This window comes from Nyctereutes procyonoides, unplaced genomic scaffold (genome assembly GCF_905146905.1).
Source record: "Nyctereutes procyonoides isolate TBG_1078 unplaced genomic scaffold, NYPRO_anot_genome, whole genome shotgun sequence".
Classification (NCBI taxonomy): Eukaryota; Metazoa; Chordata; class Mammalia; order Carnivora; family Canidae; genus Nyctereutes; species Nyctereutes procyonoides.
The window spans coordinates 12,224,905-12,244,312 of NW_026575134.1; the positions used below are offsets into that span (position 1 = coordinate 12,224,905).

Here is a 19,408-nt window from a genome sequence, read left to right on the forward strand (position 1 = left end):
GGTCAGAAATAAACATTACTGGAGAGTTCAGATTATCTTCTCTGTTCAAAACATCAACAAGTGTGTTGTGGAAACCTCACAGGAGTTGGAGGAGATGTGTGTCGGGGAGGCTAAGGGTAGAGCTCGTGGCTGTTGTAATTTAAAGAGGTTTCATCCCTTTCTCTCTCTTTTTTTAAGATTTTATTTATTTATTTGACAGAGAGAGAGAGCACAGGCAGGGGTAGGAGCAGAGGGAGAGGGAGAAGCAGGCTGTCCTCTGAGCAGGGAGCCTGACGTGGGTTAGGCTCTCCTCTGAGCCCAGGACCCTGGGATCATGACCTGAGCGAAGGCAGATGCTTCAGCGACGGAGCCACTCAGGCTCCCCAAGAGGTTCCAACCCTAAGCACAGCAGAGCGATTCCCAAATTCTCAGGTCTTCAGGGGTCACCGCCCCATTTAATGCCCAGAGAAGAACGCATCCTCTGATGATGCTGGTACACAGGACCCTCAGTCCTTGATTAGTTATCCCTCCCCAGGTATGCCGAGATCACCTTGAGCCACCTCTTCCGCCACCATCCCTGGACCACTGTCCCTCTCAGCCAGTTTCTCTAGCCTGCCCCACACTGCCCAGAACAGTCCCCCAAAGTGTGGCCACAGGCCTGTCCATTTATCTTCTAAATCACAGCAAAGACCGGTTTTACAAAACCTAGCTAAAGGCTTGAGGGTAGTAGTAGAACGTTTCAGGATTAGGACAAAACAAAACAAACAAGACAAAACATATAGCCCATCCCTGCTTCCAGACCAGATGCCAAAGGGACAGATCCCCGCTAGCTCTGCTTTTGTCTTGGCCTCACCCACCGCCAGCTGCTGTTGGCAGGAGCATCTCTGCACATGTTCCCCTCCTTGGGATTCATACCTTCTCTTAGACAGAGAGAAAATCAGCTTTTGTTTAAAACCCAGACTCAGGACCACCTCTAGCCAATAACCTAATAATTGGCCGAGATAGTGTCAACTCACAATAAAGACAACCATCAGGCTTCTGAAGTAGAGCGGCTTCATTCCTTGTGGCCTCCAAGCCGGAATCAAAAAGGGGCTCTAATTTTCCATAACCGAAAGGTCCGTTAGGCTGACTTTGCTGAAATAGTCTTCACACTAGGACGGATCGGAGAACTGCTGGCAGGATTTAAGTGGCTCGGTCCATGGGTCTCACCCCCACCCCCACCCCCCGGGGTCTAGACCAAGTTAGGGCTCCCAGCTCCGTGATTTTTATCAGGAATTTGTTTGTGTTGTGCTACACAATAGTTGTCAGATACTCTAGAACAGGCAGTCTGTGTTTACTGTAACAGGAAATATGTTTCTGGGAGAATACAGATCCTAAAGAGGCCCGCAATTGGGGCTTGGGTACTTCCACTCCCAGTTTTGACCATGATGGGGACCAGGAAGAAGCACAGAGAGGACTTTGTGGTTGTGCATTGGGAAGCTGTTGCTGTGAGAGGAAACTGAGAAAAGAGGAATATGGCCCAGACCGTAAAGAAGTTTTATGGTGCAATATCTGATTTTCCCAGGAACGCATACAGGATGGCAGTAAAGGGCAGAGCATGCTCAGCACTGCAGCAGCACGTTTCACAGCTTGGAGGTTCTGTGCCCTTTATTGATTGATTGATTGATTGATTGATTTATGAGAGACACAGAGAGAGAGAGAAAGGGAGGGAGAGAGGCAGGCTCCATGCAGGGAGCCTGACGTGGGACTCAACCCAGGGTCTCCAGGATCACACCCTGGGCTGAAGGCGGCGCTAAACCGCTGAGCCACCCGGGCTGCCCAGTTCTGCACCCTTTAGAGAAGGTTAATGCACACCTGAGATCTGGCCTCAGGGGGAGAGATAGTGGGAGGGGCTGCCCATCTCGCCCCCCCCCATTCCCCAGCCCCCACCTCTACCCCTCTACCCCGACTCTGCCCCAGAATGCAGTCGGAAGCAGGGGAAATTGAGATAGAGGGTCGGTGACACAAGAACATGCACAGGTTAGATAATGAAGCTGATCTTCCATCATGACCCACTCGGCCCATGGTCCATCCAAACCCGGCATGGGCAGTGCCTGTCAGGGAGCCTTGTCGCTCTGGTAGTATTAAGGGCTTTGACATGGAGTCATAAACACTCCCCTTTAAATGAAATATCTGCAGGGAGGATCGACTGGGAAGGGCCTGCCTGCAGAGAGGGGAGGTGCAGGCCAGCGGTCCTGGATACAAGTTAGGGCCTCTCTCCTCTATCCCCAAATCATCTGATTAGGTCCCGAGCAGAAAGCATGACCATACTCTCCCAAACCAGGTTCCAAATTAGTTCATTTCTTCCAGCCCAAAAGTATGCATCAGGGGTCCCCTGGAGGGACAGCAAGAAGCTGAGCAAAGGGTGGCTCAGAATGCTAGAGTGCCCACGCACCCCAGGGCCCTGGACCTCTGGCGTGCCCCCGAGCAAGGAGAGGAATGCCATGCAGCACGGCAGCAAGGCCAGGGCCCAGGCCTGCCAGCCTGCCACGTGGTGTCGGGAGCAGGCGCCGCACGTTTATGCCAAGGTGACATGAAATGTCATGAATGGTGGCTTCCTCCACATCTGGTGGCTGGGCTGAAAGGTCATGGGTCACTGTATGGGATCTCATTACTAACAGATGATGAACTTGAGGCACCTGGTGGGGACCCTCGTAGTTCTCTGCGCGGTGATACCACAGGGCCACCCCATTCCACACCCCCCGTGACCCCCAGTAGCTGATCCACCTACAGACTCTGCTGAGCCTTGACTAGCTAAGTTCAGAGGGAACCCTACCTGCCTCCACCTCGTTGACCTCCCCTGATCCAACAGAAGGAGTAAATGAGGAAGACATCTGTCAAAAAGTTGCTAGAAGTTAGAAGAGTTTTGTGCCTCTCCTCCTTTCCATCCTGTTTGATAATTAGCCTGTGAATCTGGAGACCCCTAAACAGAATTATGGTTGAGTTTTGGGGGGCCCTCTAGACACGGGGGATGGGCTCGTTTCTCATCTGCAGCTTGCCGAGCTGTGGACCCCGCAGATGCATCCAGCGGCGATGGAGCGGTGGGGACAGCGGAGAAGCAGGGTGGCCGGGGGACGGCAAGGAGAGGGAGGGATTAAGCCAGCACTTTGGTAACAGAGTCCAGCATGACTCATTTGTGACAGCATCTCAGACCTGGAATCGACTATCCTACAAAACTGGAAGAGTTAGCTCAAGTGTCTGGGGTCCAACCGCAGACTCTTCCAAAGCTCTGTTCCGTGGTGCCCCCCACCCCCGCCCCAAGACGTAGCCAGGTGACTAAATTTTCCTTGAAGCAAAACACAGTGATTAAATATGGAACTTGCCTAAAATTACCAAAAACATTTTTAAAATAACCTCTGGGAGTCGGGAAAAAGAACACAGCTGCAGAGACCTTTGACTTTACTCTGAGACCCGCAGTGTCTGGGAGGGTGTGGAAGTAGAACCCAGGCCAGGAAGAAAATGTGCAAGGCCAAGGCCATGGACACCGAATCCTGTCCCTATGCTAAGAGGTGACAGAGAGCCTAAAATTCTTAGATCTTTAATTAAGGTCCCCTATTGGAGTGGTGGTAGATGTCAGATTCTTCTACCTGGAGCGGGTGTAAGATCGCACCATGGTTAGGTTGAAAGATACCTTTTTCCCTAAGGGATGAGGAGGGAAGGAACAAAAGGCTCGAGGATAGACAGATCTCCTGCTGCCACAATTACATATTTGGCTGACATCAGAGAGAGAGCTTGAAAGCCAGGAACACGTGATAAGCAGCCAGGAGGTTGGAGGCATTGTCTGGGATATCCCCAAGACTCACCAGGCCTCTCCCCTCTGCCCTTTCTCCAAAGTAAAGAGCTCCATTGGCATCCCTTTATGGGGGATGGAATAAGTGGTGAAGGAAAATTCGTCTCTGCTCCCAGAGATGTGTTCTACATCGTGGCCAAATGTTCAGATTTCTTTTTTTTTTTTTTTTTTTTAGATTTTATTTATTTATTCATGAGAGACACAGAAAGAGAGGCAGAGGGAGACACAGGCTCTATGCAGGGAGCCTGATGTGGGACTCAATCCTGGGACCCCAGGATCATGCCCTGAGCCGAAGGCAGGTGCTCCACCACTGAGCCACCCAAGCATCCATCAGATTTCAAGGAGATGTTTACAAAGTAGCCTGCCTCGGAAAATCAGAGCATTCATCTCATGTTAAACCGCTGGGTGCTGCAGTTTCTACCTTTCCTTTACAGCACACACACTTCCCAGTTAACCCATTGCACAAAGTTCTTTCTGGAATAAAAGTATTATACCATAGATATAAACATGTTTTTTTTAAAATTGATAGCCCTCTAGACATACAAGGTGGCACTAATTATTCTTATTATCTGAATGTTGGAAGCATTTCTCAGTTTGGCCAGCTGTGTCCGGACAGTCAGAATAGAAGAATATATTGTTAGAAGGCTATCACCCCAGTTCTGAACCTTACCTTTGGAGCTTTAAATCGTTGGTGAGGACTCCACGCTCAGATTTCTTTCCCCGTTGTTCATTTATAGCAAACAGAGTTGCTTATTCCCAGCGGCAATCATTATTCCTTTGAATAACTGGGGTTTGGTGGCTGGACAGTTACTCCTACTCAGAAACCAGCACACAGAATCCAAGCGCTTCCAATAGCTCTACACCAGTGATTTTTTTTTTCTTTGTCCAATCCCAACTGAGCCTCCATATGTCACTGTGACAGTTCCTGGGTTTGTTTGTTTCTTTAGTTAAAGCGCATAAGGAAAATGTAGCCCAGGCCCCCATGGAGAGAAATTAGCTTATTCACCACACTTACCTGAAGGGTTTATTTTATTCCTAAACACCCTGCCAAAAGATAAATATTTGAAGACTGCTCCATTAAGCAGCAATAAGACAGATTCAATCCAATGCCTTTCAGGTAAAGAATAACATCAAAAGGAATTGGTAGCAAGAAAAAAATGCAAGAGTGGGATATCTAAAAGCTTCTTAAAATGGTTTGTATTGTGATTCATGAGTCCCCACTGAGGAAAGATTGTTCTACTGGCTTCATTAGTGGAGCTGGTCATCCAGGTGGTGGATTTTTATTGTAGTTCAAAAATAAAGAACGTATAACAAAAAATTTACCATCTCGCTCATTTTTAAGTGTATGGTTCAGCAGGGTTACGTATATTCATATCAATGTTGAATAGATCTCTGGAACTTTCTCATCTTGCAAACCTGGAGCTCTATACCCATTAGACCTCATGTGGTGGTATAATTCTTTAAGAGCTCCGTATACTCAAGGAACGGGAGGAGCCGTCCTCACACAGCTACAGAGATTCAGCCCTGCGTCTTCCCAGAGCATTGCACTCCTCGCCTCCACCGCCTGGCATGTCTGCAGAGGTACCATCAGAATGCTGGGTGCCAAGAGTCCCCCAAAGTGGCCCAATACCGACCTGGGTTCAAAGCTACTGATAATAACTTGACAGAGGAGATGCTAGAAACCCTGCTCTGTTCCATCAGCCTTGCTTGGATGGGCATCACTGAGAGTGAGTGAGTCAGAAAGGCCCCAGGGATACTAGACTTGGGGTCTGGGACAAGGAACGTGGGTGGCCCCGGGGTACGCTGCAGTCTCAAGGTAACTGGCGGTCGGCCACACCTGTGCTCTGCTTCCCAGGCCAGTGTGACATTTCTGTCCTCTGCTGTCATGTATTTTTTTTAATATTTATTTATTCATGAGAGACACAGAGAGAAAGGCAGAGACATAGGCAGAGGGAGATGCAGGAACCCGATTCAGGACTCGATCCCAGGACCCCGGGGTCACACCCTGAGCCATCCAGTTGCACCCCCCTTACCCACTACCCCCACCTGCTGTCATGAATTGAAGAAATCTGTATCCTATTAAAGGAATCAGAACATGTATTTATCTTCCAGTTGGAAGAACCTGTCTTACAGCATTTAGGGAGTCATAAACAGCAGATAGGAGCTAAGAAGCCAACTCAAAGGATCCTATCACTGGACCAACTGACTGGAGTATCTAAGGTGATGTTATAAGGCAGCTATTATTGATTGCGATCGGAGTGTCGAGCCACCACACACAGAACTCTCTGTCGGCAGATGTAGGTGGTTTTAAGCCACTAATTCTGTAACTTGTTACTGCAGCCGCAGGTAGGGAATACAGCGTGAGTGAGCGGCGACTCTGGATCCGTGCACTGAAACAAGGCTGAATGACTAGAGTTTGGTGTACTCGGATGAAAGTGAGCTAATACACTGCAGATGAACCAAATATTTGAGATTTGCAGGGGATCAAGGCATCTACATGCCGTGATAAATTCGCCTTCGATGTACAATCCTTTTCCTGTCATCAAAGACAAAAGTACCGCATTTGGAATGGAAGCAAAGCCTTCTTAAGTGGGTCAAGTTGCAAGAGGAGATTTGGGAGAAAGGGTGCTGTTCAGCAGTGTTGATTTTGATCGGCGTGCTGAGGCAGATACCTCAGCCCTTGGAGTGCTCTTAAAGCACCGTAGGGTTGCAGCCTGGGGTGTAGCACTCACAGATGGGAATGTATCTCCAGGAGCACAGCGCTTCCATGCACTGGTAGGCATGACCTGGACTGTTCTCGAATAGTATGTTACTCCCCCTGTTCCATTCCACTCCACTTTGGTGAGGAACAGTCCTGGCCCTGCCTTTTTTTTTTTTTTTTTAATAAATACTTGAGAGATTTCGCTGAAAAATACATAATTTCACATGATTTGTTTCTGTCTCCGCCTCAGGAATTTCTGACATGGGAAAATAAATGTTTTCACATTCAATGATGGGCCCCATATATTTCTTTATGTTATTGATTTATCTAATTCATTCAACAAGAGGCTTGTTAAGGGCACAGGTTTGGTTGCACTAGAGGGTTTCTAGATTTTTGGCGTTTGCTGTCTCCTCTCGATAGTGAACTTTGCTCCTTGTGAAGAACCAGTTTCTTTGTGAGCAAGGCAATGCTTTCCCAAATCTGTATTCCTGTTTCACCTAACCTGTGCTTTTACCCCACCACCCTGGATCTCACAAAATAACATTCATTTTTACAGAAGCAATCCACGTAGGACCGAATGAGCATCGAGCATAACGTGCTGATAAGTGATAACTGAAGTCAGAGGAAGGAAAACTATGCTTTCTGCCTGGGTTCTCGGTTTCCTTCTAACTGCCTGCACCTCAATTAGCGTGTACTTTCGTTCTACTTGCTACAGTGTAGACCTCACACTTTACCTCTTTTAAGCAAAGAGAAATAAATATATGTTTTGTATTTTTACACCCAAACAGTTGCTCCCGATGACCCCAGCAGAAAAATAGATGGCGATACCATTATTTTTTCAAATGTTCAAGAAAGATCAAGTGCAGTGTATCAGTGCAATGCCTCTAACGAATATGGATATTTACTGGCAAACGCATTTGTAAATGTGCTAGGTAAGCTCTCCCCTTATTAAATAAAGACGTGGCAAGTTCAATTAATGACTGCCGTTCTCAGCAAAAATACAGCGAGCATCTGCTACGTGCGCTGCACAGAGGACTTGGAGCTGCATGCATATATGAAGATGGGTGAGATACAAACCTCGCCCTAAAGGGTATGGCACTCTGGCCGTCATGTCCTTGCATAACGTAGTTTTTATGGTGGCAAATTGTTCATTGTAGAAGTAATCAGAGTCAGACTCCACCCACAGATGGTTAAGGGTAAGTGTCAAACCCTCAAAGGGAAAGACCATTAATCTGCTATTAGGAACTGAATGTTACTGCCATTCCATCCCTAGAAACCTCGAAGGTCAACAACAATTCCATGACTTGGATTTTTAAAAAAGAAATCATCAGTCATGATGTATGGCCTTTATCCTCGTCACAAATGTAGAGTTATTTATCTTTTTTTTTGAGTTATTTATTCTTAATAATTTGCTTAGAAAACTGTGGTACTCTCAACATCTTCTGAAATGTTGGTGTTTTGGTCTTGGTTTTTGAATATAGTTGACACACGATGTTACACTAGTTTCAGGTGTACAAATTAGTGATCTGACAAGTGTGTACATTATGCCGTGCTCACAAGTGAAGCTGCCATCTGTCCTAGTGTAATGGTGATACAACACAATTGCAGTATCATTGACGGCATTCCTTATGCTCTGCTTTCTACTCCCAGGACTTAGCCATTCCATAACTGGAGGCCTGTCTTTCCCGCTCCCTTTCAGCCATTTTGCTCAACTCCTTATCCTCCTCACCTCTGGCAGCCATCATTATTTATAGCCCTGATCCTGCTTTTGGCTTGCTTGCTTATTTATTTATTTATTTATTTATTTATTTATTTATTTATTTAGATTCCACTTAAGGGCTAGGAGTGGGATCATATGTTTTTTGTCTTTCTCGGTCTAATTTCACTTATCATAACACTATCTAGGTTCATCCATGTTGTCTGAAATGGCACAGTCTCATCCTTTTTATGGCTGTGTAATATCCCATGCACACACTCATGCACATCCACACACACATCATATTTTCCTTATTCATTTGTCTATTGACGACCTCTTAGGTTGCTTCCATCTCTTGGCTATTGTAAACATACAGGAGTGTATGTATCTCTTTGAGTTAGTGTTTTTGCTTTCCTTGGGTCAATTCCCAATAGTGGAGTTATGGGATCATACAATATTTCTATTTTTAATGTTTTGAGTCACCTCCAGATGGTTTTCCACAGTGGCTGCACTAGCTTACATTCTCACCAGCAGTGCGTAAGGGTTCCTTTTTCTCTACATCCCTGCCAACACCTATTGTTTCTTGTCTTCCTGATTTTAGCCATTCCAACAGGCATGAAGTAATATCTCATTGTGGTCTTGATTTACATTTCCCTGATGACGAGTGACATTGAGCATCTTTTCATGTGTCTGTTGGCCGTCTGTATGTCTTCTTTGGAAAAATCTTTATACAGGTCCTCTGCATGAGATGGGTGATTTATGTGAACGTTCTGTTCCTCATACTGGACCAAACCACCAGAACATCAGATTTATTAAAATTTTATGTGAGAACTGTTTTTGTGGTGCCAGAGAATTGCATTTCAACTCTTTAAGTGTAGTAGGCTCCCTCTCAAATGAAATTAAAGTCAGGAAGCCAACCAGTACTTGGTATTTTTTCCCTCATATTTGAAATAGAGGTCAGTAAATCACATGCAGAGCTGAGCACACTTACAGTGTTGCTGGATGTTTAGGAGGCGGTTTTGATTTCTTGTTCTGTGTTTCGGTCATCCACACTCTGCTCCTTTCTGCCAGTTTGTGTGGCTTGCCACCCACTCCTACCCACCCACCCCTATCATAACCCCAGGGTTAGGATGGACCAATCACTTAACAAAGAGGTACTCGGCCATTATTTTCATGCCAGATACTGACCTAGTTTCTGGAAAGAAAACAATAAAAGCCCCATTCCCTGCCTGCAAGGGACTCACAGTATATAGTAGGACATATAGATAAATAAGTCACTAAAATACTGGGCCTGAGAAAGATGTGGGATATGAAGCAGAAGGAGAAAACTTGTTGAGGGCTGATGGTGTCCTACCTGCTAGAGAATGTAAGGAGAGGGACATATTGGTTATGCTTTACTATGAACTTAAATGGCCTTCAAATACAGAAAAATACACGCTGAGCCTAAATGTTGATTTTATTTTAATATGCACTTTACCTTTCTAAACTTCTTAGCTGAGCCACCACGAATCCTTACATCTGCAAATACACTCTACCAAGTCATTGCAGACAGGCCGGCTTTGCTAGATTGTGCCTTCTTTGGGTCTCCTCTGCCTACCATCGAGTGGTGAGTAATGGCTCTATTCATTTTTAATATTTACATTTGCTAAAGCCTTCACATTTCTTTGTGTGTTGAGTTTTTATTTAGTCAGAGAGCCAACCGTAGAGACTCCACCATACTATTATTACTAATTTCCTTCATAAATGTGTAGTAACCGCTTGCTCTGTGCTAAATACTCCTCCATGTGCAGTCTGTTCAGCAGCACCCTTTGTCCAGCACAGAGGTGTATGGACATATATTTTTTAGAAATTTAAGGTTGCCGTATATTACAATGCTGTGGGCATCAGCTGGGACTTCACAAAGAATGGTGGCTGGGACATTCCTCCAATCATAAAGTATCCTTCAGGGTCGAGGAGAGGTTCTAGAAGCTCAAAACCAGAATTTTTCCCCCCACGTTCATTGTTGGTAACTCTCCCACCTGAGCTTTCCAGCTTGGATCCAGCCAAGCTCGCTCATGTCCTTTCATTTTTTTTTTAATTTATTTATGATAGTCACACACACACACACACACAGAGAGAGAGAGAGAGAGAGGCAGAGACATAGGCAGAGGGAGAAGCAGGCTCCATGCACCGGGAGCCCGACGTGGGATTCAATCCCGGGTCTCCAGGATCGCACCCTGGGCCAAAGGCAGGTGCTAAACCGCTGCGCCACCCAGGGATCCCCTCGTGTCCTTTCACTCTTCACATTAAACCATCCCTGGTTGAGTGCCACTCCTGGTAGAGGTACTGGTTATCCCCTTTGCTTGCTTTCTTTAGCGTGAGCTAGGGGGCGCAAGGCAAGGATAGGCAGCAGCTCAGAGTGAAAGAAAACTAGAACATTGTGTTACTGATGGTCAGCCAGTCAGTCAGGGACCAAGCAGACACTGAGCTGGGCTCCCCCAACCAGCGTGAGAACGAAGCCAGGTGTAGGATTAAGCACGGTCTCCCCAGGTCTCCACCTTAGCCAGAGAGAAGAGAAACACCGTGCCTGGGCAGATGGCATCCTAATCGAGGTCTCCAAGTTAACATTTAGCCTAGGTTGACTTTGAGTCGCTGGTTTTATCCGTCCCCACTTCTGTCTGACAGCAAGCAGGAAGCTGTATGGACACGTAGTTTACATACATGCTTTATCGTTCTTCTTCCCTGGATATTTTCCTATGCGTATGAATAAAAAAACTCTTTAGAATTCAAATCAAATATCTTCTCATCAAGATGGCTTTGGGACTATAGCCTGCAGATGAACTTACAGATATGTCCCAGGAGGAAGAAAAGGTCAAAAAAGCCCCGTCTTCATTTCTCCTGTTTTGTCACCTATGGGGAGATAGACTGGGTAATAACACGTTATTGAGCTTCTAGAACCTCTGTAATAACCAGTGTGTATTAAATATGAATCTGATACAGAACATTACTGTTCAAGTATTTCATATTGTCACCCTAATGCTTCAAGCACCATTTCTCATTAAATTTTCCAGTTTTAAACATCCTGCCTTACACTGACCCCACTGACTTATGCGCACGTAATTCCAAATGTCTTGTGCAGATTCCAAATGTCTCCTTCTATACTATGATGTAGATCATCATGTGTTGACCTCACATGTGGCATTTTATGCCTGATTTCAAATTATGATTTTTTTTATTCCCACGGTGATCATTTCTGCAATGAAGGTTCAGAGGAGCCAAAGGCAGTGCTCTTCATGAAGATATTTATGTTTTACATGAAAATGGGACTTTGGAAATTCCCGTGGCCCAAAAGGACAGTACAGGAACTTACACGTGTGTTGCAAGGAATAAATTAGGTGTGGCAAAGAACGAAGTTCACTTGGAAGTCAAAGGTAAGCCAGAGGTGATGACATTTTTTTCCAAGTATGGCGTGACTTTGAACAAATTCTTCAGCTTTGGCAATGGGTAACGATAGCTGATTTTTAGATGCCACGAGGATCATTAAACAGCCTGAGTATGCAGTGGTGCAAAGAGGGAGCACGGTGTCCTTCGAATGCAAAGTGAAACACGATCACACTTTGATCCCCACCATCACGTGGCTGAAGGACAACGGTGAGCTGCCCAATGATGGAAGGTATTTGAAGACCATTTCTTGCCTTTCTCTTCCCTGCCTCTTTGAGCTGCTATGAACTAAAGGTTTACTGTGGAGTGACTTAGTGGGGATGTTTTCAAAGTTTCTGAGATCCGCTCTCTCCAAAAAAAAAGTGCATTTTCTCCCTGCTGCAAAATGTGCAGATCTAAAAAAAAGGTATCAAGTTGTTGAAATCAGACCCTGAGAATGTCTGTCTATCTTTGTGTGTTGGTCTCCTGTGTAATTCAGGATGGGAGAAACCTTTCAGGGCTCGGATGCCTTCCATTGTTCGGTACCTTGTACAGTGAAGTCTCGACAGATGTTTTCGTTACCATTCTGCAAATGAGCAGAAATGCGATCACTTTAATCAGTAGAGTGCGCTTAAATCCTTGTCAGTATTTTAAAGGACACCAGCTTTTATTTGGATGGGGCATTTTCTTTTGATTTCTCTTAAAGCCAGTAGAAAGAGAAGGGAGAAGAAAAAACAGGTAAAGTATTTAAAAGAGCCTAAACGTGTTGTGGTCCTTGAGCTTGGAATGAAAGAAAAGTCATACCGATTTTCCATGTGAAGCCTCAATTTGAAGGAATTGATATGGAGCTGACCCACATGAATCTTAGCTGTCACAGAGGCCCCTGGTGGAAGAAATGCTGTGTGCTGGTGGAAATGCTCTATGTGGCTTGCTTCCCAGTGTGCCTAAGCAGCGCCTGTTGCTGGACGGCTCCTTAAAAAAAAAAAAAAAAGGCTTTCTCTTCTATACCCTGGGTTTCCATCTAATTCTATAACTTCAGCTGGCCAGGCTTTTTTTTTTTTTTTATAAAAGATCTTATTTATTTATTTGAGAGGGAGTGAGTGAGAGAGCACAAGCAGGGGGAGGGGTAGCGGGAGAGGGAGAAGCAGGCTCCGGGCTGAGCAGGGAGCCTGATGTGGGGCTCCATCCCAGGACCCCGGGATCATGAGCTGAAAGCAGATGTTTAACCGACTGAGCCACCCAGCTGCCCCCCAGCTGGCTGGTTTTATTTGTGGAATCTGAGTTGGTAAAAATGAGAGAAAGAAATAGGAAGAAATGCCTGTTGAGTTAAGGTGGCTAAAGCTTGAGCTTGGAAATTCCCTGAAAAGACAGTGAATGATTTATGCATCCTTGTTAAAATCATGCATGAATCCAATTTACATGGATTTTTGACCTACTGAGTGATTTCTCATGCCAGCCAGTAACCTCTAGAGAACTCTTGGTGGTGCTTGTTCATCGAAGTCATCTTGTCTCTTCTGATAAAGTCAATACTATTCTTTGCACTTACTTACCCCATGAGAGTTTATGAATGCGGCAAAAGTGGCACAAAATTTTCACAGTCAATAATAAATTTTTTAGGGGCACCTGGTGGCTCAGTGGTTGAGCGTCTACCTTCGGCTCAGGGTTTGATTGCGGGGTCCTGGGGTAAAGTCCCGCATCGGGCTCCCTGCAGGGAGCCTTCTTCTCCCTCTGCCTATGTCTCAAATAAATAAATAAATAAATAAATAAATAAATAAATAAATAAATAAATAAGTAAGTAAGTAAGTAAGTAAGTAAGTAAGTATTTAAAAAATAATAATAATAAATTATTTAAGAATATACACTAGGTTAGAAATGGAGCTGGCTGAGTGGCATCCAAATGTTTCTTAGCAGCAGAAGCCACAGGAGAGCCTGCTAGTAAGGGTGATGCAGCTGCCCCCACCTCACCTCTGCGTGCCCCTGGTCTTCAGGGAAGCCCCGAAAACCCCAGAGGCATGCTCAAAAGCCACTGGGCCAGGTGACTTGACATCCATCCCTTCTAACCCAAGGTTCTGATCCATTCTAATCGTTTTTCAGCTTTAATCATGATCAGAGTGATACATATTTTTTGGATTTTTGCTCTAAAGAGCTGCAAATGTTTGCCATCTCCCTCTTGTTTTCAAATTCACAGTTTCTTTCATGCCAGCAAAGCAGCCATCCATCATGTGTGGTTGGATGTCCATTTCACCTGGTCTGAACCTGTTTTCTTCACAGATTCACTGTTGACAAGGACCATTTGGTGGTGGCTGATGTAAGGGACAATGACGGTGGCACCTACACATGTGTGGCCAACACAACTCTGGACAATGTTTCGGCCAGTGCTGTGCTGAGCGTCGTTGGTAAGATCTAGAACTCACACTGCACGGTGTTGCTAGGCCACCCTTGCTAGGTCGGCAGCAAAAGTGTCCGTAGTATATGTCTGCTTGTTAGAGCTTTACAATTTTGTAAGTGAGTTAAATACCTACATTTGTCTTCTTTGAAAGATGCCTTTGAGGCAGTAATTTCAGTATAATTATACTACGGTAGCAGCACTGGAATACAATGATGCTTGTGCATGTTAGTGATATTTTTATAAGGAAATCAGGAGGAATCACGTACTTTTATTTAAAATTGAAGGATCTCCCCCTCTACCCACCTGCTAAATTGTTACTGCATGTTTCTCAGCGCCATCTCTCACAGCTAAGCTTAGTTTTAGAATCTTAATCACAGTCGGTCTATGTCTTCTTGTGCTATCTTAGATCTTTCCATTACTAATTTTGATTAAAATCCTTTGTATTAATGTCCTTTCTAGCTCCTACTCCAGCTCCAGCTCCTATTTACGGTAAACTAATATGAGTCCTCTTTCTCTGTTTTCTGTTGAACGAGTTCACATTTGCAAAAATAATAATAATTGCTCTCTCTCTCTCTCTCTTTTTTTTTTTTTTGCTCTCTTTTTTCTACCACATCATTGTGATTTTTAAGGACGAGAGCTCTATCCAATGTTCTGTTCTGTTGCCCATTTACTACTATATGTCATTTCTTCATTATAGCTCTGGAATGTTTCACTGGGTGTGTTACCACTGTGTCTAAATATTTCATGTGTTATTATAAAGTCATTTAATTTAATAAAGGTCCCTCTTTGGTATAATTTCCCCGTAAAATAGCCTAGTGCTTTATCAAACGCTGTCCCCCACAGTTTGTAGAACAAAAAAGGATGATCTCAAATATCATCCCACAAATTAGGTTTTTATTTCAGTCTATTAAATGTCGTTCTGGAAGCATACACGTTTGGAGATTCCATTTTCAAGAAATTCACGTGGGAAACAATAGATGTTTAAAACATTTGACCTTGGTCTTAGAGAAAAAAAAAACTCATCATGTTAAAAAACATAAGTCACTAAAGAGGGATCAAAAGGAGGCATTTCCAGGTTGAGTGATTTTTCTAGGTCTGGGAAATAAATCAGAAATTATTTCCAGAAAAAAAAAGAAATTATTTCCAGAACTCTCATGTTTATTCAGCCTATAAGTATGAAAATAATTTTATGGCATAAACTCACCTGGATTTTACATAGTATCATTAGTTATACTATAGAACAACTGCCCTTGGTAGACATTTACTATTTCTTTACTGATAGGAGAGAAGTGCCCGTATTTTTATGTGGCCCCTGGTTCCCCCAGAGCCACAATCACTCCTAAGAGCAGGGTCAGAAAAAAGCCCAGAGGGAAACGTTAACTCTCTGGATCTCAGACGTACCATTAGAAGAGGCAGACATCCTTCTGGGACACTCCCGTCCCAACAGGTGTCTGTATCCTAGTGTCCTCTGAGGGTAAACACACCGTGTCCCCATGTGTCCCCCTGACTATGGTACTGGCATCTGCATGAGGTATGCATGCTGAGGGCCTTCTTATAGAGCATCAATCCTAGAATTCCCCTAAAAATGGAAATATCCTCTAGAAGCTCCAAAATCTGTAATTTCACACATTTCAGAAAGAACATTGATGTCTTCATAAGCAGCACATTATATTTGCCTGTATTGATCTTTTAGCATTTGCCATTCTCTGTTTCCCATTCATTAAAAATTAAGCTTTAATATTATTTTTTCTGTTTGTGCTCCTTCCTGTCTATGAGAAGACACATTGAGAGTGCTGGTGAACCACGTGTGCCCACCTCACTGGTTTTGGTCACAGACGATTTGGTTTCATTTGAAAAAGGAACAAGCAGAACTCATTGATGGGCTGTCATGGGTGTGCTTGTGTGTTCCCAGCAACCTCAGTGGCTCCCATTTCATTTCAGATGCATGCTCATTGACCATTAAGTGTGCTGTGTCTTTAAGATGCACCCCCTGTGAAAAGTATCACGAGTGAAGGAGAACCCCAGAAGAATGGATGGTTAACAGTGGTGTATGTGTTTGGCCTACAGATGTCCCAAATCCTCCGTTTGACTTAGAATTGACGGATCAACTCGACAAAAGTGTTCAGTTGTCGTGGACTCCAGGCGATGACAACAACAGCCCTATTACAAGTATGTGGTAGCCTTGTCTTTGTCACTGATAAATTTCATGACCATTTCCAGAGCACTTTATCACGTGCAGCTGAAATGCCTACAGAGATATTTGCTGGCATTCTCTGCTTCATTACTAATAGAGCAAAACTGTTGACATATATGTAGCTCTCCTCTCTTCAGAGCCTGAGGTATTCCTGGTGACAGCCTCTGGGATGGGGTGCCACTTAGTTGAAGAGCTTAATGAAATTAGACTCTAGGGATGCTTAGAAGTTTTAAAACTGAAAATGTACTTGAGAGAGTATCACAAACCTGGAATGTATTATGACCTTCAGGCATATGCTGCAGGAAAGTTAAATTCCTTTCTGATGCATACCTTGGATTACTCTGAAGGGACATGCATGTTGATTTATTGCAACCACTGGTAAAGCAGAGTATTTCCAATGAAATTCAACAGAAGCCTCCTCTCCAGTGGTGTTCCTTTCTCAACTGAGTTTTCAGTCCTTGATCAGAACCCTCATTCATTTGTGCTGAGTCTTCCAGTTAATTCAACACAATAGCCAGATTTGGCTGGTTTGGATGCATGGAGACTCTTTGTACCTATATTAAAAGGATACCATTAGATTCCAGAGCATTTCTACTCTTTCATTTATTCAGTCATTCATTCATTTATTGAGTGCCTATTACATACCAGGCATTGTTCTGAAATAAAACAGTCAAAAATCTTTGCTCCTATGGAGCTTATATTTTAGCTGAGGAAACAAATAAAATAAAATGAATAATAATATATTATGCTGTTGTATATAATATCATGTATATGTGTATACATATGTAAAATGCAATACACATTGTATTTGCACATATATGTATAGAACACACACACACACAGAACTCAGATCTCCCTCAGAAGAGAACCCACCAAAAAGAGTATTGATGGCAGGCTCCTTCAGCTGCACTTCCCCCAGGGATCTGCTGCAGTGTGCCCATGAGGCCACGCTCTCCCTGTAGCGACTAAAGGGTGGAATGTGAACTGGGCAGGTCTTGTAAGCCATAGTAAGGGTTGGAAGTCATTGGAGGGATTTAGGTAGAGGAGTGACTAAAAGATCATTCTGGCTATTCTATTGAAAATGGTCTAGTGGTACAGTCGGTTGAACATCAGACTCTTGGTTTCAGCTCAGATCATGATCTCAGGGTCATGAGATCAAGCCCCACGATGGGCTCTACACTCAGTGCAAAGTCTGCTTGAGATTCTCTCTCCATTTCCCTCTGTCCCTCCCACTCATGTGCTATCTCTCTCTCTCTCTCTCTCTCTCTCTCGTATATAAGTAAATCTTTTTTTTAAAAAAGTGAAAATGGTCTAAAGAAGAACAAGAGGGGAAGCAGGGAGACCAGGTAGGACCACAGCTGTCTATGAAATACACCCAGAGAACCTCAGCAAACTCACAAGGATGCCTTGAGATATGCTTTAAGTTTTTGATTTTTAAATTTTGATTTTAAAAAATGCAGTCACATCTGTCCGACACCACATGAAATATGAGCTTCAGGTGGTTTATAGTTCCCATGTGATATTTCAGTACCATATTGTGATGATGCCCTGTCCCCAAAGCCTTTGCTGTGGCAAAAAGCAAGTACCCCATGAAAATAAGTGAGTAACAGGGAATGAGGAAGGTGATATCTAATCTCTTCACAAGGCTTGAAGAGCTATGCAATGCCAAGTAGGTTTTAAGTCATGAAGATGTGAATATTTATTGAGTTGTATGGACCTAACTACTTACATGGAAATGTTAGATATTTCTTTTGGCTGAAGGAAACCATGAAGAAAATTACTGAGACACTACATGTACCACGAGCTGAGGAAATCTGGGGTATTCGTGCATTGGGGAGGTCACGCAGTGATTCACACGAGAGAGAATGGTGGCTTGGAATAGAGCTGAGAGGGACGGAGGTGTGGAGAGTGGTCAGATTTTGCATGTTTTCAAGGTACAGCCAACAAAACATTGGAGAGTATGAAAGAAGTTGGGGATACAAGATGAGTTTCAAGGTTTTGAGCTGGGGAGGAAGATCGGGATCACTCTTGGCCATAACTGGTCTGCCATGCTGTGCTAGAGAAGCAGGGGGAGGTGTTGAGTCAGTGAAGTTCAAGTTCAAGTGTGCAGTTCAAGGGAGAGGCAGGGGCTGCCAATATAAATGTGCAAGTCACCAGTTTATGAGACTGGATAGAGGTCACCAGTCCGTGAAAGCAAACTTGAGGAGGGCGCATATCAGTTAAGTGTCTGTTTTTGGCTTGGGTCGTGATTTCAGGGTCCTGGGATCGAGCCCTGTGTCGGGCTCCCTGTTCAGTGGGGAGCCTGCTTCACCCTCTCCCTCTGTGCATTCTCTCTCTTTCAATCTCTCTCGCTCTAGCTCTCTCTCAAGTAAATTAATAAAATCTTTTTAAAAATAAGGCAAACTCGAGCTACTTAGCTTTAGAGCTCTGCAACACAGAGTGTTTCTACTTCATCTTTGTATCTGTGACTCATATGATGGTACATGGCACATTAGTAGGCAATTCATATATAGCTAAATACCCATTTTTTTCCAGCAGGGTAAAACATGTACATGCCACAAAGTTTTAGTAGATGCAAAAGGATATGCACTGAAAAGCAGGTCTTCCTCCCACCTCTACTTCCCACTTCCCCCATGACAACCAGTGTTATTAGTGTGTATACTCTGGGAGGTAGTCTGTGTATATTCAAGCATTGACGTGCATGTGTATGTTACAGTACATCTTCGTGCTCTTACCCAAGTGTTCCACACTGTTCTATACCCTATTTTATTGCACTTAACAATGTATTTCAGAAATCATTCCATTTCAGTGGCATATGGAGAAGCCCTCCTCAGTTTTTACAGCTGCAGAATATTCTACCGTGTGGCTATACCGTAATTTAGCAGATCAGTGTCCTGGTGATGAACGGTTAGGTTGTTTGCAGTTAGCTTGGTTCAGCTGCAAACAATGCTGTAATGTGGACTTTTTTTCATGTGCCCTTGAGCATATGCATGAGCACATTTATTCAAAATAAAATTGTTTGTTTAAACAAACAAAAAACAATGTGTTTATTAAAATCCCGTTTTATCCACTTTATGGAAAAATATATATTATATATCCTTATTTAAGAGACATTATTGTGTATCCATCAAAGGGTATCTGAGCTGAATATTGTGAGATGTTCTAAATTGTCCTCTATAGAAGTTGTGCCGATTTATACTTCCTCAAAAGTAGGAGAATGC

At 43.9% G+C, this 19,408-nt stretch overlaps 1 protein-coding gene across 5 annotated transcripts in view; it reads left to right on the forward strand.

The window, feature by feature from the left end:
• NRCAM (neuronal cell adhesion molecule) overlaps positions 1–19,408 on the forward strand; it is a 276,389-nt gene that overhangs the window by 220,875 nt on the left and 36,106 nt on the right. For 3 of the 5 annotated variants that reach the window (XM_055301030.1, XM_055301032.1, XM_055301033.1), the window contains 6 exons: positions 7,298–7,441; positions 9,700–9,811; positions 11,449–11,615; positions 11,710–11,857; positions 13,876–14,000; positions 16,061–16,162. In XM_055301030.1, coding sequence (XP_055157005.1) covers positions 7,298–7,441; positions 9,700–9,811; positions 11,449–11,615; positions 11,710–11,857; positions 13,876–14,000; positions 16,061–16,162 — 798 coding nt within the window. Of the gene's footprint in view, positions 1–7,297; positions 7,442–9,699; positions 9,812–11,448; positions 11,616–11,709; positions 11,858–13,875; positions 14,001–14,452; positions 14,483–16,060; positions 16,163–19,408 lie in introns of all 5 variants that reach the window. The other 2 variants (XM_055301029.1, XM_055301028.1) reach the window with 1 other exon arrangement.